This window comes from Pseudophryne corroboree, chromosome 6, assembly GCF_028390025.1.
Source record: "Pseudophryne corroboree isolate aPseCor3 chromosome 6, aPseCor3.hap2, whole genome shotgun sequence".
In the NCBI taxonomy this organism is placed as follows: Eukaryota; Metazoa; Chordata; class Amphibia; order Anura; family Myobatrachidae; genus Pseudophryne; species Pseudophryne corroboree.
In genome coordinates, this window is record NC_086449.1 from 572,653,346 (window position 1) to 572,673,651 (window position 20,306).

General features: G+C 48.9%; 1 protein-coding gene across 5 annotated transcripts in view; it reads right to left on the minus strand.

Annotated features, from left to right (window-relative positions):
* SCYL2 (SCY1 like pseudokinase 2) overlaps positions 1-20,306 on the minus strand; it is a 158,511-nt gene that overhangs the window by 126,588 nt on the left and 11,617 nt on the right. For 4 of the 5 annotated variants that reach the window (XM_063927837.1, XM_063927836.1, XM_063927835.1 and 1 more), the window contains exon 2: positions 452-647. In XM_063927837.1, coding sequence (XP_063783907.1) covers positions 452-628 — 177 coding nt within the window. In that variant the 5' untranslated portion in view covers positions 629-647. Of the gene's footprint in view, positions 1-451; positions 648-20,306 lie in introns of those variants that run through there. The other variant, XM_063927839.1, reaches the window with a different exon arrangement.

Consider the following 20,306-nt stretch of genomic DNA (forward strand, 5'->3'; position numbering starts at 1 on the left):
ACGAATGAGGACATTGGCAGGTTTGCTAAATTAGCCATGGAAATCTGGGCACATGAAATACATGTTACTACTAATTAGGTTATGGCTGAATTAATGTTTGTTTCAAATATAACCCAAATGGAAGGATAATAAAAACGCTCTGAAGTTGGCCAATACAAACATCCTTTCAAGGCCTCTACTATCACTACAGATGGTTGGGGCAGGAGAAGAGCATACACCCTGTATGAATAAGCAAATATTGTCTGAAACCCCAATGGCATGGTGTTCCAGGGCTGTGGAAAAATACCTGCTGGGCTTTACTGAATAAGAATGTTTTCACAATGCCTTTCTCAGGGTTAGCTACTATCTAGTGTGAGTCCGCCAGCTCCATGTATGGTTATATTATAGCCCTATGTCATCGCTCTATAGATCTGTTCCAATTACATGTCAACTTTCATAAAGAAATACATACCTGTTTTGTGGATTTCTTTGTGCCATTAAAGATTTTCCAAGCCAGGCCATTTCCACCACTGGCTATATGTTTCCCTACATCAAACTCCCTCGTAACAGGGTTTCCCATAACGGCACTGGTAACATCCGCCGTCACCTTTGTGACTGTGCTTTTCAGCTTGTTTAGCATGGACTCCATTTTGGTTTATTTGATGGACCTTGTGGGGGGAAAAAAATAGGATTTTAATTACCTACCGGTAAATCCTTTTCTCGTAGTCCATAAGGGATACTGGGATCACTTAGTACAATGGGGTATAGATGGTGTCCAAAGAAGCTGGTGCACTTTAAATTCTTCAAACAGGGTGTGCTGGCTCCTTCCCTCTATGCTCTCCCCCACAGCCCAGTCTAAGAAAACTGTGCCCGAAGGAGACATACTTGAGAGGAGGAAACATGACAAGACAACGAGTGGTGAGAGTAACGAACCAGCACACAACAGAACAAACGAACCAGCAACAGCCAGTGAACAGAAACAGCAACAGCTGATTCAACAACGTTCACACAAGAACAAAACTTGCAGAAAAGTCGAAGCACAGAGGCGGGTGCACAGTATCCCTCATGGACTACAAGAAAAAGGATTTACCGGTAGGTAATTAAAATTCTATTTTCTCTAACATCCATAAAGGATACTGGGGTCACTTAGTACGATGGAGACGTCCCAAAGCTCCCAAACAGCTGGGAACGTGCTGAGACGTCTGTAGTATCGAATGTCCGAATAGGACATCCTCCTTAGCCAGGGTATCAAACCTGTAGGACTTGACAAACGTGTTTGTCCCTGACCAGGTAGTGGCCCAGCATAGTTGCAAAGCCAAGACACCACAGGCAGCTGCCCAGGAGGAACCTACCTATCTAGTAGAGTGGGCCCTGATAGACCGTGGAACAGGTAAGGCCATCGAAGTGTAGGCCTGCTAAATAGTAAACCTAATCCAACAAGCAGTCGACTGCTTCGAAGCAGGGCAACCCTTCTTTTGGGCATCATACAGCACAAAGAGGGAATCCGATTTCGGACAGCAGCCGTCCTCTTGCCGTAGATCTTCAGGGCTCGCACCACATCCAAGGACTCAGGATTGGAGGAAGTGGCCAAAGCCGCCGGAACCACAATAGGCTGATTCAGGTGGAACACAGAAACCACCTTTGGCAGGGACTGCGGACGAGTCCTAAGCTGTGCTCTGTCCTCTCGAAAGACCAAGTAGGGACTCTTGCAGGACAAAGCACCAAGTTCCAAAACACGCCTAGCCGAAGCTAAGACAAATAGCATAACCGTCTTCCACGTAAGGTACTTGTCCTCTACGGACATCATATTCAAACCAAGAGGATTGCAGAAAGGTCAAAGCCACGTTTAGATCCCAAGGTGCCGTGGGCGGCACAAAAGGAGGCTGGAAGTGAAGGACACCCTGTAAGAACGTCTGGACCTCAGGTAATGCAGCCAATTTCTTCTGAAAGAAGATGGACAAGGCAGAGATTAGCACCTTTATGGAGCCCAACCGTAGGCCCATGTCCACACCAGCCTGTAAGAAATGCATAAAGCGCCCCAAGTTAAAATCCGCAGCAGGATAACTTCGGCCCTCACACCAGGAGACATATCGTTTCCAGATATGATGATAATGCTTCGACGTGACAGCCTCCCTGCCTTGAATCATGGATGCAACAACCTTGTCCGGAATACCCTTCTCAGCTAGAATGTTCCGCTCAACCGCCATGCCGCTAAACGAAGCCGCCGTAAGTCCGGGTAGATGAACATCCCTTGCTGAAGAAGATTCTCCCGAATTGGCAGAGGCCAGCGGTCTTCCACTGCCATGGCCAGAAGATCTGCGTACCAAACTCTTCGAAGACAATCTGGGGCAATTAGAATTGCATTAACACCCTCCCTTCTGATTCTTTTTAGAACCCTGGGGAGCAACGGAATCGAAGGAAACAGGTACACCAGTCTGTAAGCCCACAGCATTATCAGCGCATCCACTGCCACCGCCTGAGGGTCCCTTGTCCTGGAGCAATAAGACCAAAGCTTTTTGTTGACCCGAGAGGCCATCAGATCGATCTGAGAACAGCCTCACGGATCTGTTATCAGTGGAAATACCTGTGGATGGAGACCCCACTCTCCTGGGTGCAGGTTGTGACGACTTAGGAAGTCCGCCTCCCAGTGGTCTACTTCCGGAATGAACACGGCCGTTACTTCCCTTGCATTCCTTTCTACCCAGAGAAGTATCTTGGATACCTCCGGCATGCAAGCTCTGCTTTTTGACCCTCCCTGCCGATTGACGTACGCCACTGCCGTGGCGTTGTCTGACTGAACCCGTATGGCTCGATTTTGAAGCAGAGGGGACGCCTGCAGCAGAGCATTGTAGATCGCTCTGAGTTCCAGGATGTTTATTGGAAGAATGGCTTCGTGGCTTGACCACCTGCCCAGAAACTGCACCCCTTGGGTGACAGCTCCCCAACCTCGAAGACTCGCGTCTGTGGTTAAGAGAATCCAATCCTGTATCCTGAAGCTCCAATCCTTCAGGAGGTTGGAGGACTGCAACCACCACAAGAGAGAAATTCTGCCCTGCGGTGAGAGACGTATGGCTTGGTGCATCTGCAGATGCGAACCCGACCATTTCTTCAGGAGATCCATATGGAAAGTTATTGCATGGAACCTGCCATATTGAATCGCCTCGTAGGAGGCCACCATCTTTCCCAACAGGCATGTGCAAAGATGCACTGAGACCTGGCATGGCTTCAGAACCGCTCAAACCAACTCCTGAAGAGTCCTTGCCTTGTCCGTGGGAAGGAAGATCTTCTGAGCCACTGTGTCCAAGATCATCCCAAGAAACTGGAGTCTTTGAGTCGACTCGAGGTGGGATTTCAGCAAGTTCAAAATCCAACCGTGGTGAGATAGTGTTGTCGTGCGGCTGATGCTGTCCAACAGTTGTTCCTTTGATCTCGCTTTTATCAGAAGATCGTCCAGGTAGGGGACAACGTTCACCCCCTGAATCCTGAGTTGGAACATCATTTCCGCCATCACTTTTGTGAAAACCCTTGGAGCCGTGGATAGGCCGAAGGGTAGCGCCTGGAACTGATAGTGTTCGTCCAGCAGAGCAAACCTGAGGTAGGCTTGATGAGGTGGCCATATCGGAATATGGATGTACGCGTTCTTTATGTCCAGAGAGACTAAGAACTCCCCCTCCTCGAGACCTGAGATCACTGCTCTCAGACTCCATTTTGAACCGGAAAACCTGCAGATATGGGATTAACAATTTGCGGTTTAAAATGGGCCTCACCGGTTTCGGTACCACAAAAAGGCTTGAAAAATATCCCTCACCCTGTTGTGGAAGTTGAACTGGAACAATGACTTGAGCCTGAACCAACTTTTGAATGGCCTTTTATAACGTAAGCCGCGTTTCCGCAGAAGCCGGTAAGCCTGACCTGAAGAACCTGTGAGGCGGAGAACTGTCGAACTCCAGTTTGTAGCCCTGAGAGATCAGGCCTTTTACCCAAGCATCCTAGCAGGAGCTTCTCCAAATGAGGCTGAAAAATCTCAGACGAGCTCCCACCCCGAGATCCCCCAGGAACGGAGGGACACCGTCATGCTGAGGACTTTGAGACAGAGCGACGCCCTGGTCCTGAGGCACAGGGCCTCAGGACCAGGGAGGTAGGTTTACGTGACTTGCCTCTGGAGCATCTAGCTGCATTTGAGGCACCTCTGGCATTTCCCTTAAACCTTGCAGTCTGAAAGGACTGCAGGGAAAGTCCTGTGTAAGAGCGTCTAGCCGGTGGAGCTGCAGACGGGAGGTACGAGGATTTTCCAGCGGTAGCCTTTGAAATCCATGTGTCTAACTCACGTTCAAAAAGCCAATCTCCTGTGAAAGGTAAAGCCTCCACACCCTTTTTTTGACTCTGCGTTCGCCACCCACTGACGTAGCCACAAAGCCCTGCGTGCAGAAACCGCCATGGTAGAAGTACGAGCATAAATAATGACTACGCCTATTATCATCTAGCAGATTCCTGGATATGCTGAATCAGCGTAACAATTTCTGCCAGGGACTTATTACTAGGGAAGCCAATCCCGGGCCATTTTTTCAATCCCGGGTATCGGGATTGAAAAATGGCCGATTCCCGGGATACCCGGGATTGGCTTTTTCCTAGGTGGCCGCCCTCTCGCCCCACCCCGCCCATATAACTCACCATATACTGGGGGCGGGCGGGAGGGGAACATCTTCTGAACGCTGCTGTTGGCTCCTACCAGCAGGGGACCCGGAAGCAGGAAGCCAGGCAGCGTTTGAGCGTCCTGTGGACGCTCAACGCTGATCCCTCAATCCCCGGGATTGGAGCTTCCAATCCCGGGATTGAATCCCGACCATTTTTGGGCCTAAATCCCGGGATCCAGACGATCCCGATCCCGGGATTGGCCACCATACTTATTACCAATCAGACCCTCCTGAAGGTTACCTGCCCGGGTATGAAAGGCGTGAGTCAACCAACAGCCCGCAATAACAGGCCTTTGGGAGGCCCCTGCTGCAACATAAAAAGATTTCAAAGTGTTTTCTATTTTCCTGTCCGCAGGTTTCTTTACGGCAGTAGCCCGGGAACGGGTAGCACCGTCTTTTTTGACAGGAGTTACACCGAAGCATCTACAGCAGGGGGAGTTTCCCAGATCTTTCGCCCCTCATGAGCAAATGGAAAGGCGGCAACTAATTTCTTTGTCACCTGGAATTTCTTGTCAGGAGAAACCCATGGATCCCTGAAAAGATCATCCAGTTCCTTTGAATCAGGGAATGTGACCAGCACTTTTTTCCGTGCAGAGAAAAAAAAAAAAAAGGATTGCTGTACATCTGCCTCATTCCCAGGAATATGCAAAACATCCCTTATAGCAAGTATAAGCGACTCCACGCCCTGCGCCGGGGAGGAATCTTCCACCTCAGCAGTAGATTCCAGCTCCTCCCCTTCCTCCACCTCTGACACCTCCTCCTCGGATTCTGAGACAATGTCAGGCAACCCCCGCTTTTGGGGTAGTGGATTTGATAGAGTGGTTACTCGTCTGCCCTCTGCCTTATCCTTAGTCAGAGCAGCCATAGACTGTTGTAACTGCTGCCTTTCTGGTCTAGCGGTAGTTAACTCACTGGACGTGACAGCCATCATAGTTTTAATAGAACTCAGCCAAGCTGGTTCCTGTAGATCACCCCCGGAAGCCCCACTGTCTTGTGAGGGCTGATTACATTGCTCACACATGAGAGACTCTGCAGGGGAGGGAGAAAACCTGGTGTGACAGACATTACACACAGCTTTTTTCACAATACTGACAGGGAACATTAAGACACACACACACACGTACAAGAAAGCCTGCCCAGCTCAGTATGTGTGGAGACACAGAGAGGAGGGACCAGCACCCAGCCTGTAACTAACAATTTAGCAGTTAGGCAATATGGTTGCTTAATATGTAAGGAGCCTAATAAAAGGTTCCCACAGCGTGCTCTCCTCCTTAACTACACCCCTGTACCAGTGTTTGGCCGTGGAATATCCCCTAGAGGAGCTAGCTGTCTTGCTGCAGTGCTGAGAATGCAGAAAATTGCGCCAGGAAGCCACTGGTCCCGCTCTGAGGTAGCTCCGCCCCCTTTCATGGCGCCGGAGTTACAGTAGTTATTTATACTGGCAGGTCCCCTGATGTGTAAAAAAGGCCCATAACACCTAATTTCACTGCCGCTGCCAGTCTGCGTGGGGGGACTATGGGATCACCCCAGAGTGTGTCCGTATGCCCGCCCCACGGTCGCGCCGTACCAAGAACCGGGGGACCGCTGTCCTGTCAGCTGCCTCCAGGAGTCCGGTGAAGGTCTCCCCCACCCCCCACCCATCGTCCCACCGTGCAGGTAGGCTGATGCCCAACAGCATACCTGAAAGAGAAAAAAAGTTTTAAAAGAAACTGAAGGAAAATCCTCTGGAGCTGAGTGTGCATCCTTTCCTGAGGGCACATTTTTCTAAACTGGGCTGTGGGGGAGGGCATAGAGGGGAGGAGCCAGCACTCCCTGTTTGAAGAATTTAAAGTACACCGGCTCCTTTGGACCCCATCGTACCAAGTGACCCCAGTATCCCTTATGGATGTTAGAGAAATTATATATATATATATATATATATATATATATATATATATATATATATATTTATTATTATTATTTTGACACATTAAAATGCAAATAAGATTCAAGACCCAAGATTAATTAGTAGGCTTACCAGGTGTTTGTGAGCAAGTATATTACCATGCCTCGCACATTATTAGGTACAAGCAATGAGTCTATCACCGTAGCACTGCCTGTAGGAGAATTGGCAGTGACCGCAGCAGGCCTCAGGGACCTGCCAGATTGGGTTGATGGCTGAACAACAGATAAATGTATGTGTTGCATCTATATTTAACTTTTGTCATGCTCCCCAAATATAGAATTTGTATTTAAAAAAATTAAATATGTCAAATGTCATCCATGGTTTCAAGTAAATGGCGTATGAATACTGTAACAGGGTCAAGGGAACAGGTACCATCTCCTGGGGTAGATGGCAGTGTGCAGCAGCTGAGAGATCACACAAGTCTGTTGGTCTGGTGCAACTGGCCTCAGCCTCTTTCTGCGAGGTACATTGGTTCCACAGGAAAACATCAGGGGTCTTGACGCAGAGGCACCAACAGACTAAAGCTTTAGGCTGTCCCAGGATGACTGGGGCCTCCCCTATAAAACACGCCTCCAGGCACTAGGAGCTCAGTTTGGTTAACCAGTCTAATACAGGAGCAGGCAAGAGAGAAGGCAGAGGTTAGTCACATAAAACCACATTCTTACGATAGGAGAAGGAACCAGCTACAGCAGGATACATTGGTTTCCACAGGAAAACATCAGGGATGTCCTAAAGCAGATCCTCAAGGGAGTGGCCGCGCCTTAGCGGGTATGAGAACCACGTAGCCGCCTTGCACAATTGTTCTGCGGACGCGCCACGGCGGGCCGCGCAAGAAGGTCCAACAGACCGAGTAGAATGGGCTTTAATAGCAGCAGGATCTGGGAGTCCAGCCTGCGCAGAAGTTTGTGTAATTACCATTCTAATCAATCTGGCCAAGGTTTGCTTATTCGCAGGTCAGCCACGTTTGTGGAAACCAAAAAGGACAAAAAGGGAATCTGACATCCACACAGAGGCAGTCCTCTCCACATAAATATGGAGAGCCCTTACCACATCCAAAGAACGCTCTTTGGAAGACTAGTCTGAAGAGATAAAGGCCAGGACCACAATCTCTTGGTTAAGGTAAAATGATGACACCACCTTAGGCAAATAACCTGGTCGAGTTCGTATAACTGCCCGGTCATTGTGAAAAATCAAATAGGGTGGACAACAGAACAAAGCCCCTAAGTCCGACACCCGTCTTGCTGAGGTAACAGATAGCAAGAACAGAACCTTGGCCGTGACCCATTTAGGGTCCGCTGACTCAAGAGGTTCAAATGGAGACTCTTGCAGGGCTTTCAGTACAACAGTTAAATCCCATGGAGCCACAGGAGGGACATAAGGAGGCTGAATCTGAAATACACCCTGAGTGAAAGTATGAACGTCAGGTATAGATGCAATTTTCCTCTGGAACCATACCGACAAGGCAGATATGTGAACCTTGAGGGAGGCCAGACGGAAACCTAGGTCAAGGCCTTGTTGCAGAAAAGACAGAATTCTGGAAGTTCTGAATGTAGAGACATCATATTTCTTATAAGCACACCATGTGAAGTAAGAATTCCAAACCCTGTAATAAATCCGGGCAGAGACCTGTTTGCGGGCTTTCGACATAGTCTGGATAACCGCCTCAGAAAAACCTTTGGCACTCAAGAGTGATGCTTCAAGAGCCTCGCCAGTCTGACCAGGTCTGGGTAGAGACAAGGGCCCTGTATGAGGAGGTCCGGGCGCTGAGGAAGTAGAAGGGGGTTCTCTATCGACAGACCATGCAGGTCTGAGAACCAATGGCGACTACAAGTAGTATTCCTCCTTCTTGTTTGAACTTCCGTAGTACACTGGGCAGGAGTAACACTGGAGGGAACACGTAGGGCAGCCAAAAGTTCCATGGCATGGCCAGTGCATCCACGAACGCTGCTTGAGGATCCCTGGTCTTTGATCCGAAGACCGTAACCTTGTGACTGTGTCGAGACGCCATTAAGTCTACGTCCGATAAGCCCCATCTGTTCACTAGGAGTTGAAAGACTTCCAGATGAAGACTCCACTCTCCGGCGTGTACGTCCTGACAACTGAGGAAGTCCACTTTCCAGTTCAGAACACCTGGAATGAACACTGCCGATATGGCTGACAGATGGCGTTACACCCGACAAAGGATTTTTGACACTTCCATCATTGCCAAGCGGCTTTGAGTGCCGCCTTGATGGTTTATGTATGCCACCGTGGTGGCATTGTCTGACCGTACTTGAACAGGCCTGATCTGTACCAGACGCCAGGCAAGTGATAACGCATTGAACACTGCCCTCAGCTCCAGAATGTTTATTGGGATGAATGATTCCTCTTTGGTCCAGCGACCCTGAAACAAGTGTTGCTCCAACACCGCGCCCCATCCCCTCAGACTGTCATCCGTTGTCAGTATGACACAGTCGGGGAATCCAAAAGGGACGGCCCTTGTTTAATTGCTGGTCAGCGCCACCAGGTCAGCGACAGATGAACCTCCGGAGTTAAAGTGATCATCTGAGATCTGATGCGATGAGGTTGGCCATCCCATTTGGAAAGTATTAACCTCTGTAGTGGACGGGAATGAAAGAGTACTCTACCATGTCGTATGTCGAGACCATCAGGCCAAGTACTTGCATCGCCGAGTGCATCGACACTTTGTGGCGGTAAAGAAAGAGTCTTATCCTGTCCTGAAGCTTCAGGACCTGTTCTGGAGACAGAAACAGCATTTGACTGTGTGTGTCCAGAAGTGCCCCCAGTTGCACCATGTTCTGAGCTGGGGCCAGCGAGGACTATTTTTAATTGATAAGCCACCCGTGGGCTTGCAGGAAGTTTACCGTAAGCTGCAGATGACGGAGGAAATCGTGGGAATTTGCCAGAATCAGCAGGTGTCCAGATACAGCAGGATTCTGATCCCTTGGCAACGGAGATGTGCCGTCATCACGACATGACCTTGGTTAAGATCCGAGGAGCCGTAGCCAGTACAAATGGTAGAGCCTGGAATTGTAAGCGTAGGTTGCCAATAGCAAACCGCAGAAGCTGCTGGTGTGACATGGCAATTGGTATATGCAAGTATGCATCCTGTATATCCAGGGATATCATATAATATCCTGGTTCCATAGCCAGTACAATTGAGCGCAGTGTTTCCATATGAAACCTGGACACTCTCACAAACTTGTTCAGGGATTTGAGGGTGGTATAGGCCGGAATTACCCATTTGGTTTCGGAACTAGAAACAGGGTCGAGTAATAGCCTCTGCCTCTCTGGGACTGAGGTACAGGCACAACCACTCCTGTACTCAGGAGAACTGACACTCACTTGCAAAGCTTGCACCTTTAACGGATCCTAAGGTAGAACCGTGGTGCAAAACTGGCGAGGGGGATGTCTCATGAAAGAGACAGCGTACCCCGTGAGAGACAACTTCCAGCACCCATGCGTCTAAAGTGGTCTTTAAACAGACCTGAGTGAACTGTACTGGGGTCCTCCAGGGGGAGGCCCACCACGTTATGCAGCAGGCTGACGGGCAGGATTGTTTGGCCTTGGGCTTTGTGGTTCTGGGAGCACGAGATTGTCTCGGGAATACCTGACCTTTTGCTTTCCCTTGAGGCCGAATTGAACAAAAGGTGGTACTTTTTGCCTTCTGTGCAGAAGGATTAGTATTTGGGAGAAAAGCCGTCTTAGCAGCTGCTAACTCAGACACAATTTTATTCAGGTCTTCACCAAACAAAATGTCCCCAGTGAAGGGGAGTACCTCTAATGTCTTTTTGGAGTCTAGGTCCACCTTCCACAGAATACAGTGAGCCAAGACAGACGTAGTTGACGCCTTAGCCACCAGTACATCTGCCTCAGAGGACACCTCCTGAATGTAATAGGCGGCGGTGGTAATGTGAGACAGGTATTGTCTGGTACTGTCAAATATATCCTACCGGTAAATCCTTTTCTCGTAGTCCATAAGGGATATTGGGGAATCTAGTACGATAGGGACGTCCCAAAGCTTCCAGAACGGGCGGGAACATGCAGAGACTGCTGCAGCACCGCCTGCCCAAATTGGGTATCCTCTTTGGCCAGGGTATCAACTTGTAGAACTTCACAAAAGTGTTCCTCCCCGACCAGGTAGCAGCTCGGCATAGTTGCAAGACTGAGACTCCAAGGGCAGCCGCCCAGGAAGCGCCCACCGATCTTGTAGAGTGGGCCCTTAGAGACTTTGGAACAGGTAAGGCTGCAGACACATAGGCCTGTTGGATAGTAAGCCTAAGCCAATGAGCAATGGACTGCTTTGAAGCAGGACAACCCTTTTTCTGCGCATCATAGAGCACGAACAAGGAATCCGTTTTCCTGATCCGTTCGTTTGACACAGATCTTCAAGGCTCGCACAGCATACAATGCCTCCGGAGGACCAGAGGTGTCAGAGCTTGACGGAAACAGAGATAACCTTCGGCAGGAACTGCTACAGAGTCCAGAGCTCTGCTCTGTCCTCGTAAAAGACCAAGTATGGACTTTTACACGATAAGGCCCCCAATTCTGAGATAAATTGAGCAGAAGCCAGGGCCAGTATCATAGTTTTCCACGTGAGGTACTTGTCTTCTACCATCATCAGAGGTTCAAACCAGGAGGACTGTAGAAATTCCAACACTACAATCAAATCCCAGGGTGCCGTAGGCAGCACAAAAGGAGCTTGTCTGTGGAGTACCCCTTGCAAGAAGGTCTGAACTTCTGGCAATAGTGCCAATGTCAGCTGGAAGAAAATGGAGAGCTGAAATCTGGACCTTAATGCAAACCAAACCAGACGTAAGCCCTTATCCACACCAGCCTGCAGGAAACTTAAGAAACGACCCAAGTGGAACTCTGCAGGTGGATACGTGCATTCCTCGCACCAGGAGACATATCTTCTCCAGATATGATAGTGTTTTGACGTCACCGGTTTCCTGGCCTGAACCATGGTAGCAGTAACCTTTTTGGAAAGGCCCTTTTGAGCTAGGATGTTCTGCTCAACCTCCATGCGGTCAAACGAAGCCGCCGTAAGTCTGGGTAGACGAACAGTCCTTGTTGAAGAAGATCTCTTCGTAGTAGCAGAGGCCAAGGACGGACATGTCCAGAAGATCCGTGTACCACGCCCTCTGAGGACATTCCGGGGCAATCAGAATTGCCTGGACTCCTTGATTTCTGATTCGCTTGAGCACCCTTGGGAGCAAAGGAATCGGAGGAAATAGGTAGACCAGCCGGTAAGGCCAAGGCGACGTCAGTGCATCCACTGCCCTCGCCTGAGGGTCCCTGGTTCGTGAGCAATACCAGTGAAGCTGCTAGTTGAATCGAGAAGCCATCATGTCTATTTCTGGGCAACCCCACCGGTCGATGATCTGGCGAAACACCTGATGGTGGAGCCCCCACTCCCCCGGGTGGACATCGTGACGACTCAGGAAGTCTGCTTCCCAGTTGTCCACTCCCGGAATGAAGATTGTTGACATTGCTCTTGCATTTCTTTCCGCCCAGAGGAGTATTTTTGACACCACTCGCATGCAGGCTCTGTTTTTTTGTCCCTCCTTGCCGACTGATGTAAGCCACTGCTGTGGCGTTGTCCGAATGTACTTGGATTGCGTGATCCTTGAGCAAAGGAGAGGCCTGAAGCAGAGCATTGTAGATCGCCCGAAGTTCAAGAATGTTGATCGAAAGTAGGGCTTTGTGGGCTGACCACCTGCCCTGGAACTGCACCCCTTGGGTGACAGCTCTCCATACTCGGACTCGCATCTGTCATGAGGATGGTCCAAACCTGAATCCCAAAACTCAGAGATTGGAGGACTGCAGCCACCACAAGAGAAAAATACTGGCCCGAGGTGACAACCGAATCATCCGGTGCATCTGCAGATGTGATCCGGACCACTTGCTCAGGAGATCCAACTGAAAAGTTCTGGCATGGAACCTCCCATATTGGACCACCTCGTATGAGGCGACCATCTTTCCCAACAATCTTATGCAAAGATGGATGGACACTCAAGTAAGTCGGAGCACCATGCGGACCATCTCCTGAAGTGTTCTTGCCTTGTCCTCTGGAAGGAACACATTCTGGGCCACAGTATCCAGCAACATCCCCAGGAACAGGAGCCGCTGAGTTGGCTCCAGGTGGGACTTCTGTAAGTTGAGGATCTAACCCTTTCCTGGAGCGAGTCACACAGGACGCGTGTAGTGTCCTGAATGTGCTTAAGGAGAGTCACCATAGTGACCAAAGGCATAGCCCCAGAGAGGCCCTCCTGAATTTGAGTAGCCGACGAGTGAATAGCATTGGTCATCCAGCAACCTGCTATGACCGGCCTTTGCGATACACCTGCTGCCATGTAAATAGATTTTAGCGTAGTCTCAATTTTACAGTCCCCAGGATCCTTCATGGTAAAGGAGCCCGTGGCAGGCAGCACCGCCTTCTTAGACAGTCGAGAGACTGATACATCAACTCCCCTGGGGGTTCCTCCCAAAACTACCTACCTTCAGGAGTAAATGGGAAAGTGCGCAAAAACTTTTTTGACACTTGAAAATTTTTGTCAGGATTTTTCCAGGCTAACTTGAATAGGTCATGTAACTCTGCAGAATCAGGGAAAGTGACATTAGGCTTGCTTTGTGTAAAGAAAAATGACTGCTGTGAAGCAGCATCCTCTAGAGGGAGCTTTAAGACGGGACGTATAGCCAGAATGAGGGGTTCAATACCCTGAGCCGAATCGGAATCCCCACTAACGGGATCCAAGTCCCCCCCATCCTCCTGTATATCCTCATCTGTATCAGAGGGTAGAGCAGGTAAACCACGCTTTTGTGGACCTGCATGAGAGAGAGAGAGGGGGGGGGGGGCGGCTGTGTAACTGCTCTAGCAGCTAAATTTGCAACAGCCTGTTGTAGTAGCTGAGTTTTCTGCACATTAGCAGTGAGCTGGGATGACATATCAGACATCATAATTTTTAGAGACCCTAACATGAAGGGCTCTGGACCCTCTCCCACAGACCCTTCACTGAGAAGATTGGATGCATTGGTCACATGAACCAGAATCCATAGTAAGTACAAAAACATACACACAGACAGTCATACTTTGCAAGCCTGCCCTTGCTCTACGAGAGAGAGAGAGAGACACACACACACACACACACACACCAGCACACCCTTGGCTGCACAGCCCCAGTGAGGCTGACAGCTAACTATAACACAGTAAATACTTGGAAATTCTGTCCTGCAGAGGACCCAGACCGTGTACAATAGCGGTTCTCCCCCTTTGCTACACCCTGTACCAGATTTCCAGCGTGTCTTATGAGGCAGGAAGCGCTGTGTGTGCTGTTTGTGGCTGCAATAAGCAGAGGAAGGCGCCAAAACGCCTCAGGTCCCGCTCTGAGTTAGCTCCGCCCCCTCAAATGGCGTCGGAGTTATCATGATTTTTATACTGGCAAAGTCTCCTATGTGGCTTAAAAACGTTTCACATGTGCTAGTTCAAGCTTTTGTAAGCAAGTCTACACGGGGGGCTCTAGCAGGTTCCCCCCCCAGGAGGGTCCCGTATGCCGCTTTTAGCCGCACTTTGAACCCCGGTTTGTACTAACCACAGACGTGACGTCAGGCAAATGTTAGGGGTGTGCGGCGTGTTGCGATTGCGACAGCCAAGGTGCAGTGCCCAGTTGAACAAACAACCTCTCAGGACGGTGGTTCTGCAGCGGGGAAGCGGCTGTGCACCTCGCAAAGCCGGTGACTCCCCCCCCCCCCCCCCCTAACTCCCACGGTGCAGGTATGCTGTTGCCCAAACTGCATACCGAAAATAATAAAAGTTTAAAAGAAATTGAAGAAAACTCTCTGGAGCTGCAGAGATGTGCATCCTCTCCTGAGGGCAGGGCCGGCGCTAGGGTGTTCGGCGCCCCCCCCCCCCCCCCCCCCCTGCAAACTATAAATTTGCGCCCTCCCATATTCCTTTGGCGCGCGCCAGGAAAAGGGGTGTGGTTTCACAAGTAAGGGGCATGGCCACACAATAGTACCCCCATTTAAAATTACGCCACAATGTAGCACAATCTTATTCATCTTATACGTAATGCCCCACCCGTAGTAGTAGCGTCCTTATATGTAATGCACCCCAGTAGTAGTAGCATCCTTATACATAATGCCCCCCAGTAGTAGTAGCATCCTATACATAATGCCCCCACAGTAGTAGTAGCATCCTTATACGTAATGCCCCCCCAGTAGTAGTAGCGTCCTTATACGTAGTGCACCCCCAGTAGTAAAAGCATCCTTGTACGTAATTCCCCCCTAGTAGTAGTAGCATCCTTATACGTAATGCCCCCACAGTAATAGTAGTAGCGTCCTTATATGTAATGACCCCCCAGTAGTAGCGTCGTTACACGTAATGCCCCCCTGTAGTAGTAGCGTCCTTATACATAATGCCCCCCCAGTAGTAGCATCCTTATACATAATGCCCTCCCCCAGTAGTAGTAGCATTGTTATACGTAATGCCCCCCAGTAATAGTAGCGTCCTTATACATAATGCCCCCAAGTAGTAGTATCGTCCATATACGTAATGCCCCCCCCCCAGTAGTAGCAGCGTCCTTATACGTAGTGCACCCCCAGTAGTAGAAGCGTCCTTATACGTAATTCCCCCCTAGTAGTATCGTCCTTATACGTAATGCCCCCCCAGTAGTAGTAGCGTCCTTATACGTAGTGCACCCTCAGTAGTAAAAGTGTCCTTATACGTAATTCCCACCTAGCTGTAGTATCGTCCATATACGTAATGCCCCCCCAGTAGTAGTAGCGTCCTTATACATAATGCACCCCCAGTAGTAGAAGCCTCCTTATACGTAATTCCCCCCAGTAGTATCGTCCTTATACGTAATGCCCCCCCAGTAGTAGTAACGTCATTGCGCGTAATGCCCCCCCTGTAGTAGTAGCGTCCTTATACGCAATGCCCCCCCTGTGGTAGTAGCGTCCTTACACGTAATGCCCCCCCAGTAGTAGCGTCGTTATACGTAATGCCCCCCCCGTACTAGCGTCCATAAAGCGCACGTACACAGACATACCTCACACACACGCGATTCACACATATATACACACACACCCACCATATACACACACTTCTCTCTCACCCTCCACTTACCTAAGCTTGTCTCCCTCTGTACAGCAGCCTGGTCCATGTAGCTCCGCCCTCTTCCGGGCCGTTTAGCCCCGCCCCCTTCTGCCCATGTAGCTCCGCCCCCTTCTGTCCCGTTCACAGCCGCTGTCACACAGGTGAGGTGAGGGGAGGGAGGAGGCTTTTCATGCTGCAGGCGCCGCTGCCAGTGACTGTCATACAGTGACAGACACAGCAGCAGCAGGGGGGGGGGGGGGGGGGGGGACAGGACGGCGCAGCATGGAAGGGATGCAGAGCAGGGGGAGCGCCTCTCCGTCCCAGCTCCTCCCTGCACTGCATCCCTTCGCTGAGCGGGTAGCGCCGGGCCTGCCTGAGGGCACTTTTTTTAAAACTGCCTGTGGGAGGGGGCATAGAGGGGAGGAGCCAGCACACCCGAGGAAGACATTTAAAGTACAGCGGCTCCTTTGGACCCCGTCTATACCCCATCGTACTAGATTCCCCAATATCCCTTATGGATGCTAGAGAAATATATATCTATATATCACAGCACAGTCCTAGACCTGAGATATATATCAGAATACTCGTACAATGTATTCTATAACAGGTACACTTTTTCTTAACTAACGCTGTCTGTAAAAAGACATGTAGAATACTCAAGTGTTTGTAAAGTCACAGCTCTGCATACAGGCGGCTTTACAAGGCAGACTTTGCCCTGCAGTCCCGGAGACCATCCGCAGCTATGCTCATAAGATGGCGCCAAGCGTCTCAGACAGGGAGTAAGGGAGAGTGTGAGGCAGCTCAAGGGTGGGAAATCTACTCAGAGATGGTGCCCTGGGCTGGGGGGAGGGGCTACAGGTCAAGCGCCACCTCCACTGTGCTGGACTTCCACCCTGGGCACTGAGAGTCTTACTAAATGGGGCGTTAGTACACCCGACCTGTACTCAGACGCCCCGGTGGTCTAGTGGGATCCCTGCTCGGAGACAGTGTCCACACCAGCGCCGCGACCCGTCTCTCTAGGTTGCAGATGGAACGCGATTTAAATGGCGGGTCCCACCTGGGGAACCCTCTTACCTCCTCCCCGTAGCAACCAAGCGAACCAGGAGAGCGTCTGCGACCGTGTGCCTAAGCCGGAGTGTCTCCGCCGCAAGTACCCAGGAACAGAGCTATGGGAGTGTTCAACGCCGCTTGGGAGGTGATGGTCTCCTGACATACAGCGCTGACAGCCCAGCGAAAGAATTTTCTTCTTATACTTTTTTTCAGGGCTGCCCAGAGGTGACCTGGTGCTGTAGACACCAACTCAAAACTGAGCTCCTAGTGCCTGGAGGTGGGGTTTATAGGGGAGGCCCCAAGCATCCTAGGACAGCCTAAAGCTTTAGCCTGTTGGTGCCTCTGAATCAAGTTCCTTTCTACACCCCTGATGTTTTCCTGTGAAAACCAATGTATCCTGCTGCAGAAAAACAGAAATAAACATTAAAAAAAAAATACCTTGCTGGCTGGCACTAACTAAATACAGGATAATCCTAACTCAATAATACAAAAACTACAAGGAGAAGTTTACCAGGCACAGCTCTCACTGGTTATCAAAAGCAGGTTTCTCTCTCACAGAGACTCCATAGTCTCCCTTTGTCCAGGCAGTATGAGACAGCCTCTCTAACACCCCCTTACAGCTAAAAGCCCTAACTAGCCTTCTGTCAAAGACCAGAACTGGGCCCACATGGATGGAAATCCTGTCCTCTCCAACCCCAGGACCCTAATCCGTTTCTTACCAAAAGCCAAAACCATTAGCAGAACCAACACAATATTCCTGGGGTTTAAAATAGGTTCAGTATGAAATTCCGACTGCCAGGATCCTAGTGGTCAATATACGGACGCCGGAATCCCGACAGTAGAAATCCCGACCTCGAGCACTATGTGTCCGACACTATTATATTTCCCCTCGGGTGGTGGCGTGGACCACCAGCCTAGAGGGAATACCGGGTGGCTGTCGGGATTTTGACCGCCTGCATTTTCCTGCAATCGGGATTCCGGTGGCGGTATTTCGACTTTCAGGATCCAAGAGTTCGTGAAATTAACTGCATCCATTTAAAACACATAGGTAAAAAACATGGGGCAAATATACCTACCTTCCACCACTATTGTTACAATATGTACTGTACTTTTTCTCTATAAAAGCTAAAGCAAAAAAACGTCCCCCCTGGAGAAAAAAAGGCATCAATTGTAGATGCGAGAGGAATGAACGCTTCGCACAATTTTCCATTGTTGTTTGAAAAGTAAATGCATTTTTTAGAGAAATCCCCCCAATTTTTTTTACCATTTCATAAATATACTGTACATGCCAATTGCTATTTCCCTCATTGTGATGTGTGTAGGGTTTAAGTGAACCCATGCATCGATTTTAAATGAATGACACATATATTGGTTTGTATTAAAACAGGTACTGTACAATAATTTAGAAATGGTACAGGAACCTTGGTCTATTTTCCTATCACACAAGGACTTTTACATTTGCCGTTTGTCTTTGCTTTTTCCCCACTTCTTTGCAGTTTTTAAATGTTTTTCTTCCATTGTTTTTCTTATCTGCTCAGATTTAAATGAACAGGGACAGGACAAAACGCTGTAATATTGGAAAGACTATTACTGAAATAACCCAAACAAAAAGGGATGCACACAACAGACTAATGTGTAATTGTCAGACTGAGGTTTTTAACACTTCCTGAATTTCAAAACAGCACAAGAATTTACGAAAAATAAAATATGAAGGTCACAGCCCTTAGGCAAGTAATGGCTTTAAGTCTAAAATTTAATTTAACAGAACCTAGGGAAAAATTGCATTCTAAAATGCTAGGTTTTTTATTGTACTATTTTGTTTTATCCCCTAAATCAAATAATGACAAGTTGGTCATAGCCTGTTCCACATACCAAGTCACGTGACTTGGATCTATAAACAGCACTTGGTAACTGGATCCTGACAGCGGAACACCGACAGTAAGTACTGGGGGTTAGGTACTATCAGGAAGATTAGGCTGTGGTAGAGGACAGTTCATGTTAAACAACCTACCGGGATCCGTTGGCATTATGAGCCTCGGGATTCCCATACTGTCCTCCTTAGAACAAGGAGGGGTGCAGTACTTTTGCTAATATATTAGGTTTATATCTCACACTTAGAAATGCTGTGCGCTTTCCCTCTTCCCCTTACTAACTTCTTTTTCTTTCCTTCTTTTCCTTTTCTTTTACTGGCTCTAATTACCATCTAGCTTTTGTATGTCTTATTAGCTCATCCTCGCTCCTATCCATGGGGGTCATTCAGATCTGATCACTGGGCTGCTAATTTTGCTGTCCTGTGTTCAGATAGTCGCCACCCCAGGGGGAATATATATTTACTGGGCAAGTGTGCGAATCTGCGCAGCCCAGTACTTACTCCTCCAATGCGATAGAATCAGGCTGATCGGGGCCGGAGCTGATGTCACACACCCTCCCTGAAAACGCTTGGGCACGCCTGAGTTTTTCCGAACACTCCCAGTAAACGGTCAGTTACCACCCACAAACGGCTTCCTCCTGTCAATCACCTTGCGAACGACCGTGCGATTAGAATTTTCGCACCATCCTGTCGCTGGTCGGCAATGCCCTTTGCTGTTGTATGACGCGCGTGCGCATTGCTGTGCATAAGCATGCGCAGTTAATACCTGATCGCCCGCTGTGCGAAAATACACAGCAGCGATTAGATCTGAATGACTCTCCATATTGTTGCAACTAGGATCTCTCAACGTCAATGGCCTCAATTCCCCTCATAAACGTACTATGGCACTGCAGTAACATAGTATCTAAGGTTGAAAAGAGACAATTGTCCATCGAGTTCAACCTATTTGTGGTCTCCTATGCACAATTATTTTGTATAAAATTTTGACTGAAGTTGATGACTGCCGTTACGTTTTACCCCTCTTTTTTATAATAACCATAGTGCGCGACTATGCCCCGTAACCCTGGATATCCTGATCCATTAGGAATTTATCTAACCCATTCTTAAAGGTGTTGACTGAGTCTGCCATTACAACTCCCTCAGGCAGAGAATTCCAAACACGTATCGTCCTTACCGTAAAAAAAAGCCTTTACGCCGTATTGTGCAGAATCTCCTCTCCTCTAACCTGAGCGAGTGTCCACAAGTTCTCTGTGTTGCTCTAACCAAAAACAGGTCCTGCGCAAGATCTGTATATTGTCCCCTTATATATTTGTAAATGTTGATCATGTCCCCTCTTAATCTCTTTTCCAGTGTAAACATGCCTAGTCTTGCAAGCCTTTCCTCGTATTCCAGCATCTCCATACCCTTAATTAGTTTGGTCGCCCGTCTCTAAACCTTTTCTAGCTCCAGGATATCCTTTTTGTAGTAAGGTGCCCAGAATTGTACACAGTATTCAAGGTGTGGCCTCACAAGTGATTTATATAACGGAAGTATAATACTCTCGTCCCTAGCATCAATTCCCCGTTTTATGCACGCTAATATCTTATTAGCCTTCTTTGCTGCAGTCCTACTTTGGGTACTACTGCTTAGTTTGCTATCTATGAGGACACCCAAGTCATTTTTCAGTACAGA